Here is a 26,324-nt window from a genome sequence, read left to right on the forward strand (position 1 = left end):
TTTGTCAGTGGTTTGCACTACTTCTAATAATTGTACATTAAACAATGGGTTGTTTGCGAAAAAAAAAGAAAGAAGAGTAAAACGGAACACTGAAAAGTTTTGCCTTTTTTATTGTGAAACTCAGTCTGTGGTAATGGCAATTTATACACACACACACACACACACACACACATATATATATATATATATATATTATGTTTCCAATTTTGATTATACATATGATATATACACAATTATAAAGAAGAAGAGATGGATGGAAGAATGCAATATGACTTGAAATGAGGACACTCCGCAACAACCGATGGAAGAACCAGAGGAAGATGATGAAATGTATCAGCAGGATGGAAGAATAAGCCCAAGACGGCAAGAAACAAGCTGCAGATCTGAAGACGAAGTCAGAAGATAGGCAACAAACCCCCAAGTACAACAGACAATGACAGAAAACAAGAGAAGAAAACCCACAGAACAAAACACACACACACATTCCACAGCAAACAGTCAGCACAGAATCATTAACAGACAAGAATGGACACAACCAAATACAGGAAACACTACAGACACAACAAAATAAGGATGGACTCAGTGCTGTCCAGTCATCCCTGGTGACGAAAATGTCTGATTTCCCTTTTAGAAAAAAAAAAAAAAAAAAAAAAAGAAAGATCATAAAGGAAAAGAACGGGGTACATAATAAATGAAACATGATAGAAAATAATGGGAGACGCAGACATCATGATATCCAAGTATACTGAGGATAAGTACTGCAATTAGTAAACAGAGTGAATTAATAAATCAGCAAATACAAGAGAGAAAAAAAAAAACAATCCCTGCCAAAATAAATCATACAGTTTTGCAAATTAACCCGCAAAAGTGGCACAGCGATTATCTTGTAACTTGTAATTTGTGTATGTATGAATGGAAAATTGGAATTCCCTCTGCCTAATCATAAGTAGTAGTAGTGGGGATAACATGGTGGCAGAAGTATGCCACTGGCTTCTACGCCATTTACTTTTTACTCTTTTGTTTTTGTCTTAGTAGCCAAAACAGGTATGCCAAGTGTCTCATTCAACATCATAATAAAGTAAAACAGTTGTGTCGTTACTTATTGATTTGGTCTTAAAATATCACAATATATCTCAGCAATCACTGCACTCAAGGGATTGTCAATAAAGAAACTAAATAATTAAAGAATGCGCATAACTTGATAAAGTCAGTAATTTTGAACAAGTGTCCCCGAGCGTCTGGTGAAGACCTCTTTTCTTCATCGACATTATGAATACAATAATAGTAATCATGTTTTTTTCAAAAAACAAATGAGAAAAACAACAAACAAAAAAATCATTAAAGTAACTGAAGAAACCATCTGTATTTACTGCCAATGCAAACTTTTGGCCTTCTCTTTGAGACTTTTTTCCCCCCTTTAGTTACGCTACTACTGTGTACTAGCCAAATGAACATTCTGTACAGGTTTATCTTTCTGGAAACAAGTTTATCTGTATAGCATACATTTTATTAAATGAATATCACATGAAGTTGAACTGATGAAACACATGTTGATTATGTATGGGAATGTGGGGAAACTTGCATCAGATACCAAGATACAAATTACAATATTAAATTTGGCTGAATTTTAAAAGTCTTAAGATACTGACTAAGGACAGCAATAGTAACACTTTTTTCTTCTCTTGTCTTCAGACTCACAAAACAAATTTCAGTCTCAAGCCATCTTTTGAAATGGAGATCCTCTACTTTCAGAAAAGCCTAATTTAAAATTATTAACCCATAAATTTCAGTTAATACATATGTGCAGTTCTAAATTGGGCATTTAGTCTGATTTCAACCTCAGTGTAAGTGTTAGTGTTAGTGTCAGTGAGTGTGTGTGTGTGTGTGTGTGTGTGTGTGTGTGTGTGTGTGTGTGTGTGTGTGTGCAGTTTAACTGTTATGTGTCGGGAAGATACATTTCCTTTCATCTCCCCTCTTTCTGAGGAATGACCAAGAACAAGATACTGAGAGGATAATCTGTTTCTGTTTCTCTTAATATGAAAACAATGTGCAACAGAGTTTCAACAGTGCATTACCATACAATAAATAATATGGACCGATAGCAACCAATGTTCCTATCGTTGGTTATAATTTGTTCACTCAAAGTCAAAGACGTTCGGGCGAGGGGCAGAGGAGGGGGATCTTGCCCTTAACCTTGAGCAGACCAACTGTGACCCTGTATCCAACTGATAAAATGAAATAAAAAATGCGAATGTGACGAATGCGTAAGTATCTGAGTATGTCATCATATGATCCTGATCAACATTCTCTTGCTGAATCTCAATGCATTGTCACACTTATAGTAACCATTGCTACCCATTTTAAGTTCACTTTAAAAAAGCTATAACACCATTCAATTATGTACTTGATATCAGCCCTCCTGTGAGTGGTGACAAACAGAATTCCGGTGTATAAAAATCGATGGATCCTTTTAACACTCACCAACTAGTGTCGTCTGTCTCAAGATCCGCCATTTTGCTTTTGACGTGTGTTTGTCACAAAGCGATCCGAAAAATAATAAATGGTGTCGTCTTACCTCTTACGAACAAAGATAATAACGTAAAATTTATATCTGTTTATCTAATAGACGATAGATGTTTAGTGAAATAGTAAGAAATCCATGGTTTTAATTTTTGTCGCCGGCTTTACGACACCGTTTTGGGAGGGGGTAATTTGGGGGCGGGGCCCACAGACTTTTTATACGTCCGTGGGCGGGGCCTCGTCTATCTTGTCGACAGAAGTGTTTCATCCTTTTACTTTTTTTTTCCTCCATCCCCTCCACTCTTCTCTCTCTCTCTCTCCATCTCTCTTTATTAAAAAATGAATAGATAAAAGGAGAATAGAATTATTATGATGAAAAGCATGGACGATTCTGAACACTCCCAAGTATTACGTATGTTTGCACAACAAACTGGAGTTTTCCACAGACATCTTTCTGGTTATCATTTTTCCTCTCTCTCTCTCTCTCTCTCATCAGTAGCAAATATACTACACGCGAGCGCACACATGCATGTGTGCTCTCTCGGGTATCTCTCTGTCTCCATCTCACACACTCTCCACCCCCTTCTCTCTCTCTCTCTCTCATCAGTAGCAAATATACTACACGCGAGTGCACACATGCATGTGTGCTCTCTCGGGTATCTCTCTGTCTCCATCTCACACACTCTCCCCCCCCTTCTCTCTCTCTCTCTCTATATATATATATATATATATATATATATATATATATATGTATATATATATATATATATATATATATATATATATCTAACAGTAACATTTTCAAAATTCAGAGTTATTCAGTTTAAACAAAAAATCAGACATCTGTGTTTTTTGTTTGTTTTTAAGCATATGTGGTGTAGCATATATGGATCTGTCCGCACGCTCTGACACTTCTTTCAAACAGAAAACTGAAACTTATCAGATATTGTCCAGTCTCCATTTCTCACAATCCAGTCAGCACTGACACATCTGTACAGTGGTGATGGTGACTTGAAGGATTCTGGTTGACCACATTGTTTCTCTCCCCCCCCCCCCCCTCCGCGGTATTGTTGTGATGTTGACTCAAGATTCTGTCTGACCACAATGTTTTCCCTCTGGTACTGTGGTGATGGTGACTTAAGATTCTGTCTGACCACAATGTTTTCCCTCTGGTAGTGTGGTGATGGTGACTTGAAGGATTCTGCCTGACCACAATGTTTTCCCTCTGGTACTGTGGTGATGGTGACTTGAAGGATTCTGTCTGACCACAATGTTTTCCCTCTGGTACTGTGGTGATGGTGACTTGAAGGATTCTGCCTGACCACAATGTTTTCCCTCTGGTACTGTGGTGATGGTGACTTGAAGGATTCTGTCTGACCACAATGTTTTCCCTCTGGTACTGTGGTGATGGTGACTTGAAGGATTCTGCCTGACCACAATGTTTTCCCTCTGGTACTGTTGTGATGGTGACTGCTGACTTAAGATTCTGTCTGACCACAATGTTTTCCCTCTGGTACTGTGGTGATGGTGACTTAAGATTCTGTCTGACCACGATGTTTTCCCTCTGGTACTGTGGTGATGGTGACTTAAGATTCTGTCTGACCACATTGTTTTCTCTCTGTACTGTGGTGATGGTGACTTAAGATTCTGTCTGACCACAATGTTTTCCCTCTGGTACTGTGATGATGGTGACTTAAGATTCTGTCTGACCACATTGTTTTCTCTCTGTACTGTGGTGATGGTGACTTAAGATTCTGTCTGACCACAATGTTTTCCCTCTGGTAGTGTGGTGATGGTGACTTAAGATTCTGTCTGACCACAATGTTTTCCCTCTGGTACTGTGATGATGGTGACTTAAGATTCTGTCTGACCACATTGTTTTCTCTCTGTACTGTGGTGATGGTGACTTAAGATTCTGTCTGACCACAATGTTTTCCCTCTGGTAGTGTGATGATGGTGACTTAAGATTCTGTCTGACCACATTGTTTTCTCTCTGTACTGTGGTGATGGTGACTTAAGATTCTGTCTGACCACAATGTTTTCCCTCTGGTAGTGTGGTGATGGTGACTTAAGATTCTGTCTGACCACAGTGTTTTCCCTCTGGTAGTGTGGTGATGGTGACTCAAGATTCTGTCTGACCACAATGTTTTCCCTCTGGTAGTGTGGTGATGGTGACTTAAGATTCTGTCTGACCACAATGTTTTCCCTCTGGTAGTGTGGTGATGGTGACTTAAGATTCTGTCCGACCACAATGTTTTCCCTCTGGTACTGTGGTGATGGTGACTTAAGATTCTGTCTGACCACAATGTTTTCCCTCTGGTAGTGTGGTGATGGTGACTTAAGATTCTGTCTGACCACAATGTTTTCCCTCTGGTAGTGTGGTGATGGTGACTTAAGATTCTGTCTGACCACAATGTTTTCCCTCTGCTAGTGTGGTGATGGTGACTTCAGATTCTGTCTGACCACAATGTTTTCCCTCTGGTAGTGTGGTGATGGTGACTTAAGATTCTGTCTGACCACAATGTTTTCCCTCTGGTAGTGTGGTGATGGTGACTAAAGATTCTGTCTGACCACAATGTTTTCCCTCTGGTACTGTGATGATGGTGACTTAAGATTCTGTCTGGCCACAATGTTTTCCCTCTGTACTGTGGTGATGGTGACTTAAGATTCTGTCTGACCACAATGTTTTCCCTCTGGTAGTGTGGTGATGGTGACTTAAGATTCTGTCTGGCCACAATGTTTTCCCTCTGTACTGTGGTGATGGTGACTTAAGATTCTGTCTGACCACAATGTTTTCCCTCTGTACTGTGGTGATGGTGACTTAAGATTCTGTCTGACCACAATGTTTTCCCTCTGTACTGTGGTGATGGTGACTTAAGATTCTGTCTGACCACAATGTTTTCCCTCTGGTAGTGTGGTGATGGTGACTTAAGATTCTGTCTGACCACAATGTTTTCCCTCTGGTAGTGTGGTGAGGGTGACTTAAGATTCTGTCTGACCACATTGTTTCCCCCCCACCCCCCCTCCCCGCGGTATTGTTGTGGTGGTGACTTAACAGCATTTCACCCCAATTACCATCATCAAAATATTGCAAACGGAAGGCTCTTATACTGAAGACGTGAATGTTGACAAAGAATACCACAATTCTGACGACGGAAGCCAAAGGTTGGGTCATTCAGACACCCACTGGACATCCGAGAGGTCTGTGTAGAGGAGAAGAGAGGACTGGCCGTACTGAGTGAGTTAAGATTCTGTCTGACCACGATGTTTTCCCTCTGGTACTGTGGTGATGGTGACTTAAGATTCTGTCTGACCACAATGTTTTCCCTCTGGTAGTGTGGTGATGGTGACTTAAGATTCTGTCTGACCACAATGTTTTCCCTCTGTACTGTGGTGATGGTGACTTAAGATTCTGTCTGACCACAATGTTTTCCCTCTGGTAGTGTGGTGATGGTGACTTAAGATTCTGTCTGACCACAATGTTTTCCCTCTGGTAGTGTGGTGATGGTGACTTAAGATTCTGTCTGACCACAATGTTTTCTCTCTGTACAGTGGTGATGGTGACTTAAGATTCTGTCTGACCACAATGTTTTCCCTCTGGTAGTGTGGTGATGGTGACTTAAGATTCTGTCTGACCACAATGTTTTCCCTCTGTACTGTGGTGATGGTGACTTAAGATTCTGTCTGACCACAATGTTTTCCCTCTGGTACTGTGGTGATGGTGACTTAAGATTCTGTCTGACCAATGTTTTCCCTCTGTACTGTGATGATGGTGACTTAAGATTCTGTCTGACCACAATGTTTTCCCTCTGGTAGTGTGGTGATGGTGACTGAAGATTCTGTCTGACCACAATGTTTTCCCTCTGTACTGTGGTGATTGTGACTTAAGATTCTGTCTGACCACATTGTTTCCCCCCCACGCCCCCTCCCCGCGGTATTGTTGCGGTGGTGACTTAACAGCATTTCACCCCAATTACCATCATCAAAATATTGCAAACGGAAGGCTCTTATACTGAAGACGTGAATGTTGACAAAGAATACCACAATTCTGACGACGGAAGCCAAAGGTTGGGTCATTCAGACACCCACTGGACATCCGAGAGGTCTGTGTAGAGGAGAAGAGAGGACTGGCCGTACTGAGTGAGTTAAGATTCTGTCTGACCACAATGTTTTCCATCTGGTAGTGTGGTGATGGTGACTTAAGATTCTGTCAGACCACATTGTTTTCTCTCTGTACAGTGGTGATGGTGACTTGAAGGATTCTGCCTGACCACAATGTTTTCCCTCTGGTACTGTGATGATGGTGACTTAAGATTCTGTCAGACCACAATGTTTTCCCTCTGGTAGTGTGGTGATGGTGACATAAGATTCTGTCTGACCACAATGTTTTCTCTCTGTACTGTGGTGATGGTGACTTAAGATTCTGTCAGACCACAATGTTTTCCCTCTCGTACTGTAATGATGGTGACTTAAGATTCTGTCTGACCACAATGTTTTCCCTCTGGTACTGTGCACACACACACACACACACACACACACACACACACACACACACACACACAAGTGAATGCACATATGTATTTTCAACACAAGACAACTGCAAAACACAATAGCAAGACCACTGCAGAACTGAGTGCATTCATCCCTGTCTGAAACTCATGGAGAGAAACACAATAATGCAATATCAATAACAAGAATAACAATACCATCACAACATAAACAGACCAAACAACCATAACAATAGTAATGATGATTAAAACAACAGCTAACAACAACGCAGTAAAACAAGTGTCAGTATTAATCACAAATAAAAGTCATGATTAAAAAATAAAAAAAATCAGTCTTAGTACAGTACTGCCCCTTTCCAACCCACACTTTATACAAAATACATTGATAACAAGATCCCTCAATAAAACAGCCAACAGTAGAAACACAAACTTGACAAAGGTGGGAAACTGTACTGAAATTCTCTGGCTTCTTCTTTGTTCGTGGGCTGCAACTCCCATGTTCACTTGTATGTACACGGGTGGGCTTTTACGTCTATGACCATTTTACTCCGCCATGTAGGTAGCCATACTCTGTTTTCGGGGGTGTGCATACTGGGTATGTTCCTGTTTCCATAACCCACTGAACACTGACATGGATCACAGGATCTTTAACGTGTGTATCTGATCTTCTGCTTGCGCAAACACATGAAGGGGGTTCAGGCACAAGCAGGTCTGCACATAGGTTGAACTGGGAGATGAGAAAAATCTCCACCCTTTACCCACCAGGCACTGTCACTGAGATTCGAAGCTATGACCCTCAGATTGAATGTCCAATGCTTTAACCACTCGGCCATCCTGCTCGAGATGAAAAAAAAAAACACAAAAAAAAACACACAAAAAAACCACCAGAAAGCAAACAGCTTGTGCTAAATTTAAGCACACATGGTCCATGGCAGTCACTGGGTCATTTATCGCAAAAGAAAGAAATGTCACATAATTTATCCATATTGTCTCAAGATATGTTTATTTATTTACTTATTTGTTTATGTATTTATTAAGATGTTTCACTACAGCGCATATTCTTAAAGCTCTATGCATTTTACATCATGTCATTGCCAACATTGTTGCATGTTTCCATGACACTTTTCATTTCTCTTTTCCTGTCCATTTGCAGGTAACCCTGTATAACGACCACAGCAGAAAGATGTTGATGAATGAATGTAAGATTTGTGGAATGGATGGGTGAATGATGGGGAATTAAAAAATTGTTGGGAAAAAAAACAAAAAAAACAAAAACAAAAACAAAAAAAACCACTGGAAAAAAAAGAAAAAAAAAGGAAAGAAATGAATAAAGTGAAACAAAAAAAAAAAAAAAAAAAGTTTCTCTTCAATGCTTTCACATTTAGACTGCTTGCAGGTCATCATCCATTCACAGCATTCTTTTACTCTACGTGTTACTCTTCTTCTTCTGCGTTCGTGGGCTGCAACTCCCACGTTCACTCGTATGTACACGAGTGGGCTTTTACATGTATGACCGTTTTCACCCCGCCATGTAGGCAGCCATACTCTGCTTTCGGGGGTGTGCATGCTGGGTACGTTCTTGTTTCCATAACACACCGAACGCCGACATGGATTACAGGATCTTTAACGTGCGTATTTGATCTTTTGCTTGCGTGTACACACGAAGGGGGTTCAGGCACTAGCAGGTCTGCACACATGTTGACCTGGGAGATCGGAAAAATCTCCACCCTTTACCCACCAGGTGCCGTCACCGAAATTCGAACCCGGGACCCTCAGATTGAAAGTCCAACGCTTTAACCATTCGGCTATTGCGCCCGTCAGGTGTTGCTCAAAAACATGTAATATCCATGACATGAATCCCCCTTCACACACAGAAACACATGTATACACACGCACACATGCATCAAATACCGCTTTTAGCTAACTCCTTAAAAGTAATGAATTCCTGTACTCCTCACAAAACATCATTCAAACAAGACCACAGCACTGCCACTGCTCTCATTCCTGACAGCTGTATCACATTCTTCCGAAAATAATGAAAATTATACTTCAAGAAAAATTTTTTTTTTTTAAATTTAAAACATTTTTCTACATATATTTCATACATTGTTTTCAAACCCCTCAAAGCGCTTTCCAATAACATGTCAGTCAGATACAAAGTACACAAGAACACACACACACACAATCACACACACACACAACCTCACACACACACACACACACACATGGGTGAAGTAGATACATAGATCCATAAAATACAGATCAATATGGAATGGAGTGCCTGAATTATACAGACTGCATCATAAGGAATGTTTATATACATATATGTTTTAACCCTTTGAGCCCTGAGTTCCTGAGCAATTTTAACCATTCTGCCTGAGCTCCTGAGCCAAAATTTGCAAATAATTGGTATTTAATATGTCACAGCAGATATAAAAAGAGTGCCCTGACCACTGCTTTACCGGTGGTAGAGAAAAATGACAAAATGCCTAGCCACCGGTTGAGCGGTGCGTAAACACTTGTGTCGTGTTTTGCTATTGGTTGACTTATATTGAAATCGATCTTTTTTATCCAAAGCACACGCACAAAACACAGTGAAAAGGCGCGGCCATGTTGGTACTATGTTCGCTGACGTCAGAATATTACGGTTTTTCTGATTGGCTCTTCAATATAAGTCAACCAATAGCAAAACATGACACAAGTGTTTACGCACCGCTCAACCGGTGGCCAGGCATTATGCCACCCCTCCCCACCACCGGTAAAGCGGTGGTCAGGGCTCAAAGGGTTAAAACAAACTCTCTCTCACAAACAGTGAGTGTTGAACATGGCCAAGAGAGGGAAATCCATTAAGAAACACCATACTGTCATTTGCAAACATATGTAACTTCCCTTTAAAGTGTTTTGGTCTCAGTCAAAATCACTAGATTCTCAGCGGAGCAGTTTCGACGCTAAGGTCGAGCTCCGTGTACGAGTACACAGAACAATGCGATTGAGTAAAAGAAAAAAAAAAGGGGTTTGGTGGCAGAATTTTGAATTTGTTGCAGAGGTTTGATGTGCTCCCATGGACAGCCAGCAAAAAAGGAACAACAATAGCCTAACCGTGGTAAAATACATGCACAAACTAATGTTTTGAGAGCTTCTAAAGTGAGGTGTTTGCACAACGAGCTGATGCGTGTCTAATTTCCAAGCTGAAGGTATGCAGCCTGGCAAGTCTTTTGTGCCATGGTGATGCACTGACAGATTTGGATCCCAGGGACAGGCAGGAGATCAGAAAAGGAGACAGCAGTGTTTGAGAAGGGCTGAGGGTGTGGGGGTTGGGGGGGGGGGAGAGAAGAGAAGAGTCTACACATGGATGGAGGGTCCTTGTGCTTCTGTCTGACTGTGCGTCACTTTCTTGACATCCGTGACTTTCAATCCAAAGTCACAATCCTGTATAAATAAACTGGAGAAGATGGCGATAGTTTGAAAGAGAAGTGGAAGGGTCTCGCCGAGTGTCATCTGCAAACATTTCACGAGAGACAGAGTGTGAAAAAACTGATTTAACGGTGACACTGAGTCAAAAGACAAGTTGATCTTGAAATTTCAATGTCTGCCCTTACACTTACTGCTATTTCTTAATGACCATCCTTAATGAAGGTAAATTTTATTTCTGAGAGAAACTAGTCTGCAAAATCTGCATGTGGAGTGATGGCCTAGAGGTAACGCGTCCGCCTAGGAAGCGAGAGTATCTGAGCGCGCTGGTTCGAATCACGGCTCAGCCTCCGATATTTTCTCCCCCTCCACTACACATTGAGTGGTGGTCTGGACACTTGTCATTCGGATGAGACGATAAACCAAGGTCCTGTGTGCAGCATGCACTTAGCGCACGGAAAAGAACCCACGGCAACAAAACGGTTGTTCCTGGCAAAATTCTGTAGAAAAAATCCACTTCGATAGGAAAAACAAATAAAACTGCACGCAGGAAAAAATACGTAAAAACGGATGGCACTGTAGTGTAGCAACACGCTCTCCCTGGGGAGAGCAGCCCTAATTTCACACAGAGAAATCTGTTGTGATAAAAAGAAATACAAATACAAATCAGTTCAGAATTCTTATCAACCATTCTATGTCTCACTTTTTTTTTTTGCGACAGAACAAATAACATAAACTTGGTTATGACATAACGTTTAAATTTTTGGGAGGAAAACATCAACAAGAGTCACTGGTCTTTTACACTTCTGAATGTTGAAAATGAAGCTGATGCTATTCTGTGTGTCATTTTGACACAGAGCACACCTGAAAACAGTGAAGATGATCAATGGCATTGACAAGATTTGCAGCTGGAGCACCGAGGGCAGGCTGCACTGTGTACAATTTCACTGGTGTGATTTCTGTGTGTGTTTCTTCAAAGAAATTGACTTGGTGAAAGCTGCAGGGCAGTGTGGACAGATGTGAGGTTTCTCTCCTGTGTGGATTCTCCTGTGTCTGTTCAAGTCACCCACCCGCATAAAAGCTTTACTGCAAACATCACACACAAATGCTTTATGGCCGGTGTGAATCAACTTGTGTCTCTTCAAGTGACCAGCACAAGTAAAAGCCTTACTGCACACATCACACACAAATGCTGTATGACCAGAATGAATCAACTTGTGTCTCTTCAAGTAACCAGCCTGAGTAAAAGCCTCATTGCATACATTACATACAAAGGATTTATGAACAGTATGAATCAACTTGTGTCTCTTCAAGTCACAAGCCTGTGTAAAAGCCTTACTGCAGACATCACACACAAATGGTTTATGACCACTATGATTCAACTTGTGTATCTTCAAGCTAGCTGCCCAAGTAAAAGCCTCACTGCACAAGTCACAAACAAATGGTTTGTGACCTGTATGAATCAACTTGTGTTTCTTCAATCTACCAGCCTGAGTAAAAGCTTTACTGCATACATCACACACAAATGCTTTATGACTGGTATGAATCAACTTGTGTCTCTTCAGGTGATCAGCACAAGAAAAAGCCTTACTGCACGCATCACACACAAACGGTTTAAGACCGGTATGAATCAACTTGTGTCTCTTCAAGTGACCAGCCTGAGTAAAAGCCTTACTGCACACATTACACACAAACGGTTTATGACCAGTATGGATCAACTTGTGTGTCTTCAATTCACAAGTCTGAGTAAAAGCCTTACAGCAGACATCACACACAAATGGTTTTTGACCACTATGATTCATTTTGTGTATCCTCAAGCTAGCAGCCCAAGCAAACGTTTTACTGCATATATCACACACAAATGGTTTTTCACCGGTATGAATCAACTTGTGTTCCTTCAAGTGACTTGCTTGAGTAAAAGCCTTGCTGCACACATCACACACAAATGGTTTATGACCAGTGTGAATCAGTTTGTGTTCATTCAAGTGACCAGCCCGAATAAAAGCCTTACTGCACACATCACACACAAATGGGTTTTGACTGGAATGAATCAGCTTGTGTTTCTTTAGGCTACCAGCATGAGCAAAAGCCTTTGTGCACACATCGCACGAAAATGGCTTCAGACCAGTATGAATCAACTTGTGTGTCTTCAACTGATGACCCCAAGCAAAAGCCTTACTGCACACATCACACACAAATGGTTTTTGACCGGTATGAATCGACTTGTGCTCCTTCAAGTGACTAGCTTGAGTAAAAGCCTTGCTGCACACATCACACACAAATGATTTATCACCAGTATGAATCAACTTGTGTCTCCTCAAGTCACCAGCCCGAATAAACGCCTTATCACACACATCACACACAAATGATTTATCACCAGTATGAATCAACTTGTGTCTCCTCAAGTCACCAGCCCGAATAAACGCCTTATCACACACATCACACACAAATGATTTATCACCAGTATGAATCAACTTGTGTCTCCTCATGTCACCAGCCTTAGAAAAAGCCTTGCTGCACACATCACACGCATGCCACCTGCTCTTTTTCTCCACAACTTCCTTGCCAATGCTGTTGTCAGCTTTGTCAGTTTTTCTCTGTGCAATGCCCACATCTATGTTGCTACAGCTATCAGCATCAGAACCACCAGGTGTGGAGGACACAGGTAACACAGCATGCAGTTTCTCACCATGGACTTGGATAACATGTTCTTTCAAACTGCTGACCAGCAGAAAGGAAGCAGAACAACGCTGACACACGTGACTTCTGTTCGGGGACAGCAGTGACCCAGAAGTGTTGGCGGACCTGTTCAGAAGAGCTCTGATTGCTAAGCACGCGGACAGCTGAGGTGTTGTTTTAGCAGTGACTGAAGAATGAACCTTTCCTTGGGACTGAAATGAAAAAACCGATAATTCAATAATCATGACAACTACTAACAACAGTAAGACAAACACAACAAATGCGCTAACAAACCTAAAAAATAAATAAATCATGTAACATGTTCGTTGAGGGATAAAAAAAAAAAAAAAAAAAAAAGAGAGGTGTGACCCTCAACATAATACCCACATAATCAAACATATGAATGTTGAAATGGGGAAAAAAAATGGACACTGTAAAGCATAACATCTTCCAAAAGACCTTGACTTTTCACCTCCCACCAAGCCCAACACAGCATCATGAAGGGAAATGTCTGGAAAAGTCATATTCATACATTCCTAGCTAGTTTGGTCTGCATACCACTTGCAGTTATGCCCCATACTAAAGTTTACCATGGACACATGTACAGAGTGACTCAGAGGACACACAGACAACCAAGACTGGGTGATTTCATCGACTCAATTTGTTCAAACATTGTGTGTCAATAAAAACTGTATTAAGTTTCCACTTGCTGTAAGTTGAAAACTGTGTCTATTTTCTTAATTACAAAAGCTGTGTGCACTCAGTTAAAGTACAACTGACAAGGAAAAGAAACATAACAACTGGCAGATACCTGTGCAAGCACACAACTACATCCCTAGAAAAACAGCTAATGTGAGTGGAGGATGAAATGATCATTACAGTATCTCTTGTTGAGTTTCAGTTTCAGTTTCAGTAGCTCAAGGAGGTGTCACTGCGTTCGGACAAATCCATATACGCTACACCACATCTGCCAAGCAGATGCCTGACCAGCAGCGTGACCCAACGCGCTTAGTCAGAACTTGAGAGAAAAAAAAAGAAAAAGAAAGAAAGAAAGAAAAAAAAGGTGAATAAATAATAGATAAGCTTACATAAATAAATACATAAATAAATAATAATTATAATATAAAAAAAGGTAGTAGTAATAATAATAATAATAAAATAATAATAAATAAATAAATAAGACAACAATGATGATAAATAAGCAAATAAATGTAAAACATGAAGACACACATTCACACATACACCCACACATGCATAACAGATATGCACCAAACATGCAGTTTCACAGATATGAAAGCACAGTCAAATTCTTGTTGAAGAAATCTGAAGTATCCCAGACCAAAAAAAAACTTTACCCACCTGGTTATCACCTGTTTGTCTGTTGTTGTCTTCGGTCTTGATGACATCAATGCTCGTGTTTGTTGTGCCTGGTTCAGTCTTGATGACATCACTGCTGATGTCTGCTCTGACAGATTTAGTCTGGACATCGAAGTTCACCTCTAACCTCTTGTTCCAAAGACTGACGGGTAGGGAACTGACTGCGTTTGGTGGATTACCTGATGGGAAAGGTAAATCAGCACATGAGGCAGATTCACATTTGATGTCCTCTTTCCTGTCTTCTGATTGCAAGTGGTGAAATGCATCATCCGTCACACTGTCATCAGTCGGCTCAGTTTTTATAACCAGATCACTGTCTGTCTGTATGACAGTGGATGGGTTGGGAGTGTCTGTCTCACAGGGTGTGGTGGTGGTGGTGGTGGTGGTGGTAGGGATCTCAGTCCTGTCATCTGTGGAACCTGAAACAGCAGACAGTTACCAGTCGTTTGTCAGAATAACGAGACAAAGAAAGACAAAAAGACCCATGTTGAAAAAAAACCAGGGTTCCCAGGTGGTGGGCATGAGGCCAAAAAAGGACCTTTAAAGGACTTTATAAGGACCTCAAATCAGTTTAAAAGGACCTTTGCCGATATGACTTTACAGTACACCCCAATCTATTTGACATGCAGAACAGCGGACACTTACCTCTCATAAATGGAAGAACAGCTAATCCCATTTGACTGTCGTATTTAGTCTTTGCAATTCACGTCACTGTAGGCTAGGCCTAAGCAAAGCAGCAGCAGCAGGCGTGACTCACAGCCACTGTACCACGCTTCGCGTCTGCCACCGAGCAGAAAGCGCACTACTGTTAGGGCCTAGGCCTATAGGCTGTATCCTCCTACAGTAAGTACTGAGTTTCAGACGATCGCGTCGGCATCTTTCAACGCGCTTTGCAACTTGCGGTTTTGGTGTCGAAGGTGTTTCAGTTTCGTTCTCAAGTCTCTTTCTCTTCATAAAACAGGACTTAACAGTACCTTTCAAAAATTAAAAGGACCTCCTGATGAGTTAAAAGGACCAACTTGCTGAATCAAAGCACTTCAAAGGTCTTTTGACCAAAATCCAATTCCTAAGGACTTAAAAGGACTTGAAAGGACCCTACGAACCTTGAAAAACACACACAAAAGAAACAAAACAGGAAATTGTTGTGCTGACCATTCACTCATCCTTGCGCACCACACACCCAAACCAATGCACACGCTCCATTCAGACTGGTTCTTGCATGTGGGTGTACGGGGAGGGGGGTGGTGGAAAAAAAATATGTAGAAGTGTGAGTGATGGCTTGTGAGTGCACATCAACATACTTGATTTATAAAGATTATACATTATATGTGTGTATGGCAATTCATTTTGGGCACTGGTGATGAAGTCAGACACACACAAAGGATCCCCACTTTTGACATGCAGGAAGAATAGTGATGTAGAAAGGTACATATATGTTTTACAGCCAACACTGGAGAATTTGTGAGTTCATGGTGCCTTTTATCAATCAATCAGTCTGTCACTCACACATCTACAACCCCCTCTTCACACACATGCATAAAAACACCCACACAGACATTAACCCCGCCCCCCCGCCCCCCCCCACCTCCACCCTGACCCCCCCCACCCCCTCCCCCACCTCCCCCGTCTGACATCACTTGAAGTGGAAAGACGTTAAATTGAAGACTACACAGTGACACCCACACACACACTGAGTGACACCCACACACTTACACACCCATACATAGACCGACAGACAGACACCAACCCATCCACACACACACACACACACACACTCTAACCAGTAACAAAAGATGATACTTGATGACACACCAAAATTTTCAGTCATCAGTCATGGTATTTTACAGCTCATTTGAGAGATTCAATTTCAGTCTTCAAAAAACAACAGTGGACTGCTTACCGGTTTGATCCTGTGTCATCCACAGTGCTCCTGCTTCTTCAGCCACATCAATCTCTATCTTCACTTGGTAAGGGCACGCCATTTGGTCACAATGTCTGAAATCATACAGAAAACACATACACTGAAAAATATATTTTGATACCGTGATAGGCACCTATTTCTCTTGTGTGTGTTTCTGATGCACATCAACACATACACCATAATCATCGCTCCTGAGTAGGTGGTGTCCTGCCTTTGTTTAACTCACTCAGTACGGCCAGTCCTCTCTTCTCCTCTACACACACCCCTCGGATGTCCAGTGGGTGTCTGAATGACCCCAACCTTTAGCTTCCGTCGTCAGAATTGTGGTATCTTTGTCAACATTCACCTCTTCAGTGTAAGAGCCTTCCACTTGCAATATTTTGATGGTGGTAATTGGGGTGAAACGCTGTTAACGTCGTCTCTTTCGCCGTTCGTATGGAGAGAGTTAATAAGAACATGCACTACTGAACACCAGCAAAGTGACTTGACAGCAGTATCGTGACTCTGCTTGTGTGTGGCCTCCTGGTGACCTCACATCCACAGAACGTCCCTGTGGACTGCCAGCACCCAGAGTGAGACTGTGGAAGATAAATGCAGGTGTGGCTGTGAATAGGGGACTTGGGATTAGCGGCGTGGGAGTAATGCCACTGAAACAACGCAGCTGACGGGGTAGCAAAAGTATAAAAAATAAATTCAAAATGAATTCTTAAAAAAAACCAAAAAAAAACCAAACTCTTCCATAAAAGATAAATGGCTCTCCCGAGTTCACTTCATTGTAACTTCTGTTCACTTCACTTCAGTTCTTCTTCTTCTTCTTCTGCGTTCGTGGGCTGCAACTCCCACGTTCACTCGTATGCACACGAGTGGGCTTTTACGTGTATGACCGTTTTTACCCCGCCATGTAGGCAGCCATACTCTGTTTTCGGGGGTGTGCATGCTGGGTATGTTCTTGTTTCCATAACCCACCGAACGCTGACATGGATAGGAGGAATTTGACATGGTACAGTATATGACACCAAAAGGAGGAATTTGACATGGTACAGTATATGACACCAAATACAGGATCTTTAACGTGCGTATTTGATCTTCTGCTTGCATATACACACGAAGGGGGTTCAGGCACTAGCAGGTCTGCACATATGTTGACCTGGGAGATCGTAAAAATCACCACCCTTTACCCACCAGGCGCTGTCACCGTGATTCGAACCCAGGACCCTCAGATTGACAGTCCAACGCTTTAACCACTCGGCTATTGCGCCCGTCGACTTCAGTAATTCCTATCACACCTATCTATGACACCGAATAAGTGCCATGGTTTGGTACAACAAATATCTGTCTTAAGATTACATGACATAAAATCTGGTACATGGAGTTGTAAGTGAAATAAAAACCAGAGCTATTATCATGATCATTTATTCATTTTTTAATGTAATTTTTATCAATATAAACAAAAATCCACATTCACCAGAACTTGTGGACAGTAAACCAATTGTCATAGCTGCAGTTATTACTTGCTGATGTTGTTGTTCTTGTTGATAACATTTTTGTAGGTAATGGTTGGTGATCTTATTCATTGCTGCTGCTACAATTGCTGTTGATAATGTTGTTATTGATAATGGCTATTGTTGTTATTTCTCATTTCTGCTCCTGCTGTCATTACTGTTGCGAATGTCCTTGCTGATACTGGTTGTTGTTATTCATGCTCTTGTCTCATCTTTTAAAGTTTTATGGCTGATTTCCTTAGCCATATATGTCATTGCTAAAGACATTCGTAATGGCAGGCAGGACTTTTAATGAGTTAAAAATCTTGGGGGTCCCAGGGACTCTTTTACCACAATTCTAGAGAGTTCCAGACTACCTTCAGAGGGTCACTGTCAATCTCATGCTGTACAGTCTAATAAAATCTCCATTGCCACACACATACAAAGGCAGGAATACCTTCAAGACATAATAAGTGAGATTTCTGAGCCAAGAAGTAGTGTTACAATAGAACAGGATTTTCACTCTTTTTATCATATATATATATATATATATGTATGTATATATGTGTGTGTGTGTGGGTGTGTGCGTGTGTGTGTTTAACATCCTTGCGACCCATTCAATGAATATGCTACGCACCCTTTCCATTTTTAAAGCATCAGGAAAGCAAATTTATGCATTATGATTATCAGAAGCAATGATGGAGTATGTATGCATGACTGCTGATTATTGTTTTAACTACTTTTGGCTGTTTATACCTTATCAAAGGTAGTGTTGCTCAAATGTCCAAAGTCACATGATTCGCCTTTAAGTTACTCAAAATTCTATGGAAGGTGCAAAAATAGCATGAGGAACACACATTCTGAAAGAGACTTAAGTTCAGTACATCCAACCATTTTCCTCCTCACATTAATTTGATTTAAATTTCAAAGTTCCAGCATCATCGTCCACTTTCACTTTCACCACTTCTTCTTCTTTCCGTTACACGACCAACATCGACTTGCCGATGACTCTGTCGTGGTTCATGCATGCTGGGTATTTTCATGTCTCCATAGCCCACCGAACACTGACGTGGGTTACAGGATCTTTAACGTGCGTATTTGATCTTCTGCGTGCGTATACACTCGAAGGGGGTTCAGGCACTAGCAGGTCTGCACATATGTTGACCTGGGGAATCGGAAAAATCTCCACCCTTAACCCACAAGGAAGGAATTTTTTTGTTTAATGTCCCGTCACACATATCGGTGATTGAAGACATTTTGTAAAAGTATTTATGAATACATCTGAGTATTATCGGTTAGAAGGGGTGGGAGATGTGGATGAATGGAGGGTTTGGGGAAACTGGGCAAATGAGGGTAAAAATGTGGGTGAAATTTGAAAGAAAAACAAAACAAACAAACAAACAAACAAACAAAAAAAACCCTCTAAATACAGTTACAGGAAATTACTTAAAGGACTTCGTAAAAGAGAAGTCGTTAAACTGACAAGCGAAACAACTGATAATGAATGCAAAAAGTCAAAAACATCAACGTTCTCAGTCACTTGTGAAGACACACTTTCGTGTACAAAAGGCTTCATCAAGCTACAGTGAAAAATTATATGCTCAATTGTCAGGTTATAAAAGCATATACACTTGACATTAGAACAATACTTGGTCCGTAATGAATTTGATAATAGTCTGAGAGCTAAGCTCAGAATTGGTCTGCGAATCGGACCAAAGTCTGAGAGAGTCAACTGACGAGGTTTTAGACTTGAATTCAAGCACCTATAAAAGTCTCTTTCTAGTATATTGCTTATTTCCTTGTATGACAATGGGCAATATACTTTTATACTATCTATATGATTTTTTGCTCCCCTTTTTGCTGCCCTATCTGCTTGGTCGTTATAACGGAATCCAGTGTGAGATGGTATCCAACAAAAATCAACATTTGTACCCTTCACAAATAGGGAGTGCAATAAATACCTAATTTCAAAAAATAAATCTTCTCTTTGATTATTCTCAAAAAGGAGCAAACCCACCAAGCGCCGTTACCGTGAATCGAACCCGGGAACTTCAGATTGAAAGTCCAAACCGCTCGACTATTGCGCCCGTCACTTACTCACATATACACGGTTCTTTTTATCAACGTGCACAACACTACAAGTACTGTAACAAAAATCAAATTATCATAAGATTTACTTTCACTTCCGATCACTGTCACAGTACCTGTGTTGGTTGATGACACCAGTTGTTGCACTTGCAGTCGATGCTGATCAGCCGGATTTGTGAATCTGAATACTCGTACTGTTTGAAGCGTCGTGTCATCTGCACATGTCGATGTTTATAAATGTTTTAATACCACACAGTTGGTTCTGTCTACCATCGAACCCTTCAGCTATGAATTTGTGCACGAAACGAGTTTTAGTCCCACCAGATTCTCGAGAAGGGTCTACCGGAAGTTTATCCAATATCATTAAAAAAAAAAAAAAAAAAAAACAAAAAAAAAAGCAGGGCACGTGGGGAGCCCGATACTCCCCCGTGTCGATACTCCCCCGGCTCGAAAGTCCCTCTCACAAAGATCCAAAAACAGTCAAATACAGATGTATGTATAGTTTTTGTGACTGATGATGCTTTCTGCTTGATCAAAGATGTGTTGCAGAATGATGAATGTGTTTTGTGTTCTCTTCTTACAACCGTCCGCTTTCAGAGTTGAGCGGCAGCAGTGCGCAACTTGTGTGATGTGGGCGACTTGTGTGTGTCATTCTCTCTGTCTCTGTCTCCGAGTCTCTCTCTCTCTCTCTCTCTCTCTCATTTTCTGTTACTCTGTCTCCCCCTCTCTGCCACACTCTCTCTGTCTCCATATAATTTTTTTTTTTATCTTATTTTCTCTCCACCCCCCCCCCTCTCTCTCTCTCCGAGTCTGTCTGTCTCGGTCTCTCTCATTCTTTCTCCGAGGCTCTTACCTCTGCCAGTTTCTCTCTCTCTCTCTCTCCCCTCCCCTCTCTCCCCCCTCCCCTCTCTCCCTCCCCCCTCTCTCTCATTTTCCGTTTCTCTGTCTTCCCCCCTCATTCTCTGCCACTCTCTCTGTGTCTCTAAATATATCATTTTCTCCGTCTGTGTGTGTGTGTGTGTCACGGTGTGTGTGTGTGTGTGTGTGTGTGTGTGTGTGTGTGTGTGTGTGTGTGTGTGTGTGTGTGTGTGTGTGTGTGTGTGTGCGAGGGGGGGGGGGTATGGGTATGTGTGTGTGTGTGTGTGTGTGTGTGTGTGGTCTGCAAAGTTCCCCTGAAGGTCCTCCTCCAACAAGCTATGTAGAGCTGTGCACAGAACATCACAGTACTCTGTCAGTGTGTGTGTGTGTGTGTGTGTGTGTGTGTGTGTGTGTGTGTGTGTGTGTGTGTGTGTGTGTGTGTGTGTGTGTGTGTGTGTGTGTGTGTGTGTAGCAGCCTCAGCTGGAGCGACTGACTCATGTCACAGTGGAACATGCACCCTCTCGTCGGGGGATCAGCTTCATCCTCAGAGCTGTGTACGACCTCCAAGTTCTCTCGAACACAAACTTGGTGAAATGGGGGAAAGCAGATGACCCTGCGTGCCCACTCTGCCATGTGGCAAACAAACAGTGGAACATGTCCTCAGCCGGCTCATGCAAAGCGGCGTTAAGCCAAGGACGGTACACATGGAAGCACAACCAAGTGCTAAAAGAAATTGCACATGTGGTGAGCACTGTCCAAGGAGCATCCACACCACCAGAAGTTCCACCGAGTAGAGTTTCTCTCTGAAGAAGGCAATAAAGTCTGGCCAGGAACAGCTGTAACATCCAAAGCATGGAAACGTGGGCTGCTGGATGGTGCCGAACCGGATTCATCAGTGGCGGGAGTGCACAGTTGACCTACCAGAGGGGAAGAAAAAACACCCGGAAATCATCACTTGGCAAGAGCGGCATGAGACCTGACATTATACTCCACTCCAAGGCAACGAAACAAGCGAATCTGACTGAACTCACTGTGCCATATGAACTGAAGCAGAACAGAGGAAGCCCACATCTACAAATTATAAAAATGACTGGTCTTGTTGTTGTGTCAGAATATCAGACCAAAGTGCCAAGTTTAGAGAAAAAAACAAACAAACCCCCCCCAGTAAATTCAGTTTGCATATAATTTAGCTTCTTTTAACTCTTTCCATACGAACGGCGAAAGAGACGACGTTAACAGCGTTTCACCCCAGTTACCATCATCAAAATATTGCAAGTGGAAGGCTCTTATACTGAAGACGTGAATGTTGACAAAGAATACCACAATTCTGACGACGGAAGCTAAAGTTTGGGTCATTCAGACACCCACTGGACATCCGAGGGGTCTGTGTAGAGGAGAAGAGAGGACTGGCCGTACTGAGTGAGTTAAAATTTGTTTTTTTTGCCCATCCGAAAGGTGCAATATTGTTTCAAACAAGATGACTGGAAAGAACTGAATTTTTCCTATTTTTATGCCAAATTTGGTGTCAACTGACAAAGTATTTGCAGAGAAAATGGCAATGTTAAAGTCTACCACACACACACACACACACACACACACACACACAGAGAGAGAGAGAGAGAGAGAGAGAGAGATAACTGAACACCGGGTTAAAAGATAGACTCACTTTGTTTACACAAGTGAGTCAAAATTCTCTCTCTCTCTCTCTCTCTCTCTCTCTCTGTATGTGTGACTGTGCGAGGTGTCAGTGTATGCATTTTGAATCGACGGATGTGATTCTTTCCTTCCCTTTCTGTTGCTGTCTGTGCCGCTCTTCGGGCTGTGGGGCCTACGCCAGCCACTCCTACACGTTGGGTGATCGCATCAACTGGGGCTGGTGCTGTGTGTGGCTCCCTTGCTTGTGAGGAGCGGAGACCGGCTGCTGTGGAAGGTGGGGTCGATGCTGTCTCCGTTTAGGTGGTTGTGAAGAGCTGTGACTGGCTGTTGTGGCAGCTTTGGTCAGCTATGAGGTGTTGGGGCTGATGATGTCAATGTCGAGTTAGTTGTAATGAGTTGTGACCGGCTGTTGTGGCAGCTTTGGTCAGCTATGAGGTGTTGGGGCCGATGATGTCAATGTTTAGTTAATTGCAATGAGCTGTGACCATCTGCTGTGGCAGATTTGGTCAGCTGTGAGGTGTTGGGGCCGATGATGTCAATGTCTAATTAGTTGCAATGAGCTGTGTGGGACGGCTGTTGTGGCAGCTTTGGTCAGCTGTGAGGTGTTGGGGCAAGCGTGGAATCATGGCACCTGGATTGTCTCTCATGTTTGTTTTGTCTTTCTCTTCAGTTTGACCTCGAGCCTGGCTGGTGGTGGTTACTGCACACATCTGCTCCACGGTGCATGAGGCGTTCTTCAACTGGGCCCTGTTGCGATGTGGTCAGTCCGTGCCTTGAGTCCTGTTGTCGTTGGAAGTCCAGGTGATCTTGTGTGTGTGTGTTTGTGCTTGAACAGTGTTTCATGTTGTTCATAGCGTGGTCGCCATAATCTCAGTGCCCGCTTGCCGTCGCCCTGTGGACAAAGGACGTGCTCAAAGCCATTCCGATCCTCTCCAACCCGTGCATTCAAGTCTCCCATGACCAATAAGATGTCACAGCAGTTGCTCCACCACATCTCGAATCCTCAAGGACCTGTGGTGCATGTCTGATTGTAGAATTCATTATAAAACGATGTTGTTGCTACTGCTCATTATGAGGTTAAGGCCCCAAGGAAATGAATATATGAGTCTGTTGGTCTCAATCTCTTGCTCACTCGCACGTTTGGTGTCTTCATCTGACACACAGATCCTCTCTGTGCCGCTGAAACTGCACGCGTGTGCGTTTTGTGTGTGCGCGCGCATGCGTTTGCAAGCAGGTGTGTGTTTGCAGACAGGTGTGTATGTGCGCGTGTGCGTACATGCGTGTGTGTGTGTGTGTCTGTGTGTGTGCGTGTGTGTGTGTGTGTGTGTGTGTGTGTGTGTGTGTGTGTGTGTGTGTGTGTGTGTTGTGTCTGTGTGTGTTGTGTCTGTGTGTATGTGTGTATGTTGAAACAAGGAAGAGAGAGATTCAAGATGGTTTATTCAATTTAGGCCATAGCCCCATATGAATAGGGGGTAATAACAGTTTTACATGTGTCATTGCAATTGGTAATATAAACAATGCTACGTCTTTCACAACAAACTATCAGTGAATCTAAGAAATAAATGTCTCTCTTAATTGCAGTGTTTTTATAAAGATACATAGCAAAACTACGTATGATGTTTTATCATTAGATGCCATCAATAAACATAACCGAAACAAAGCATATTTTGGGGGAATAATTGGATTCGTAAGTCAGTCAACATGGGACATTTTAAAACAAAGTGAACTTTATCCTTTCTTGATTCCTGGAGAGAGAGAGAGAGAGAGAGAGAGAGAGAGAGAGAGAGAGAGAGAGAGAGAGAGAGAGAGAGAGAGGTACGAAAATACAAATCAGAGAAAAATGAGACAGACATCCAGACAGAGTTTGGCACCACATCACTCCCATTCAAAACAAATAAAACCAGATAACTGATAAGTACCATTCAGTGTTTTGTACACTTTATTCGGCCCAGTGTCAACGCAACTATCCCATATTCGAGTGCCATACACCGACCTAGGAATTTTTACTGCCCCCTCCACTAGACCCCGGTTGATGGCCTGGGTGTTAGTCTTTCGGATGAGGCGATGAACCGAGCCCCGCGTGCAGCATGCTTTCAGGGCGCATAAAAGATCTCACAGAAACAAAAGAGTTTTCGCTTGCAAAAGTCTGTGAAAAAAAATCCACTTGAATAGTGAAACACATACAATTGCAGGCAGAAAAAAAGGGGTGACGCTATGCGACGCCTTCTTCCCGGAGAGGGCAACCCGAAGTTTCACTGACAGAAATATCTTGCAACAAAAACTAAATACAACACAAGATAGTTAGTACATCAATGGAGACGGGGTGGAGAGGGAAGGATGGTTGGGGTGTTGGGGGTGTGGGGTGGCTGGGAGCTTAGGACAATATTATCAGTAACCAACACTACCTCTTTACTACTTAAGAATACACAGATTAGCTAAACCAAACGACGACACATTTGACACAACAAACTACAGCTGGACAAATTCTTTCTTCTTTGAAGTCTAAACTGACAAAGAACAAGTCAATGACAAAACGCTTTCTTTCCTGACAAAAGATGATAATTTGCCTAACTACTGTGTTTATAACATGTGTAGGTGTTTTTGCATCATGTGTGTGAACAACATGAATCTGTATTATAAACTGTTCCAGTTGTCCGCGCGCGTGTTTGTTGTGTGTGTGTGTGTGTGTGTGTGTGTGTGTGTGTGTGTGTGTGTGTGTGTGTGTGTGTGTGTGTGTGTGTGTGTCCCCATAGTAAATTCTTTTTCTCTAGAAATGCTGACACCAAATTTTGCTTAAAAATTGGCCAGGAAGCCACATACCAAAGGAGACCTTACACTATTGCCGAGTCAATTCTGTGGTTTCCAGCAATGTTCATTCTGATTCAACATATGAAGGACACCACCTGCTTAGTCCCTTACAGATAGATGACTACAATCGCTCACTCGCATAGCCAGACAGTGAGTGTCCACTCCATTGTAGAGACCGCCACTACGTCTCTCCTAAAACAACCTTCCATGAACCTGCCCACACCGAAGGCCTTGACAGGAACTTTTCCGATGTATGGATATGGGAGGGGATCGAAACTGTGTCCAAATGATAGCGCGGTATGAAAGCAACAAGAATCTGACATAATTTTGTTTTCTATGTTGATGAGGAATCAGGATGAGGATGATAACGATTCAGCGATGGAGGACCATTTTAGGTTTGGGACTACGTGATAAAGTTGATGAGATTTTATTTCAGAACACATCCCAGAATCAGTCAGGCCTGAGAGATACTGACACCTGAAGTGTTGGTCAGGAAATTTGAGCAAACACTCTCACAGACGCTGACGTCCAGTGGAAGATCCTGTGCTGTGTGGTCCCAGTCTTCCCGCTTGAACCCGATTCACTCTCAACTCTGGGTGAAAACCGGCCACAGGCTGACAGCATTCACCTCTGCTGGGTCTTGAACCCGCATCCTCACAGTCAGTCAGTTTTTGTCGCTAACCACTTCACCATGGTGGGTGATATATATATATATATATATATATATATATATATATATATATATGTGTGTGTGTGTGTGTGTGTGTGTGTGTGTGTGTGTGTGTGTGTGTATACATATATATATATATATGTGTGTGTGTATGTATATATATATATTCATATATATATGTATATATATATATATATATCTGTGTGTGTGTGTGTGTGTGTGTGTGTGTGTATTCATATATATATATATATATATATAAATGTCGGGAACAGAACAAAGGACTGTATGCGACATTCGTCGATCTCACGAAAGCTTTCGACACCGTGAGCAGAAAAGGTCTGTGGGA

At 42.1% G+C, this 26,324-nt stretch overlaps 2 protein-coding genes across 2 annotated transcripts in view; both read right to left on the minus strand.

Annotated features, from left to right (window-relative positions):
* LOC143277403 (TBC1 domain family member 23-like) overlaps positions 1 to 2,525 on the minus strand; it is a 41,726-nt gene extending 39,201 nt beyond the window's left edge. Inside the window, exon 1 of the mRNA XM_076582196.1 lies at positions 2,482 to 2,525. Within this exon, the coding sequence (XP_076438311.1) occupies positions 2,482 to 2,513 (32 nt within the window). The 5' untranslated portion in view covers positions 2,514 to 2,525. The remainder of the gene's footprint in view (positions 1 to 2,481) is intronic.
* A 4,603-nt stretch (positions 2,526 to 7,128) lies between these two features.
* On the minus strand, positions 7,129 to 20,310 carry LOC143277401 (uncharacterized). Its single transcript, XM_076582193.1, has 4 exons — positions 20,102 to 20,310; positions 16,396 to 16,490; positions 14,478 to 14,914; positions 7,129 to 13,330 (listed from the first exon to the last, which is right to left on the minus strand). The coding sequence occupies exons 2-4, from the start codon at positions 16,475 to 16,477 to the stop codon at positions 11,384 to 11,386; spliced, it is 2,466 nt and encodes an 821-aa protein (XP_076438308.1). The 5' UTR covers positions 16,478 to 16,490; positions 20,102 to 20,310; the 3' UTR covers positions 7,129 to 11,383.
* Positions 20,311 to 26,324: the final 6,014 nt, after the last annotated feature.

This window comes from Babylonia areolata, chromosome 34 (assembly GCF_041734735.1).
Source record: "Babylonia areolata isolate BAREFJ2019XMU chromosome 34, ASM4173473v1, whole genome shotgun sequence".
Lineage (NCBI taxonomy): Eukaryota > Metazoa > Mollusca > Gastropoda > Neogastropoda > Buccinidae > Babylonia > Babylonia areolata.

Bases quoted from the DNA above. Each gene is read 5' to 3' on its own strand.
- LOC143277401 (XM_076582193.1), bottom strand. From the start codon at position 16,477: ATGGCGTGCCCTTACCAAGTGAAGATAGAGATTGATGTGGCTGAAGAA. The intron at 14,915-16,395 runs GTAAGCAGTCCA...CTGCTGTTTCAG, and splicing joins GATGACACAGGATCAAACCG to GTTCCACAGATGACAGGACT. The intron at 13,331-14,477 runs GTGGGTAAAGTT...TTTTCATTTCAG, and splicing joins GACAAACAGGTGATAACCAG to TCCCAAGGAAAGGTTCATTC.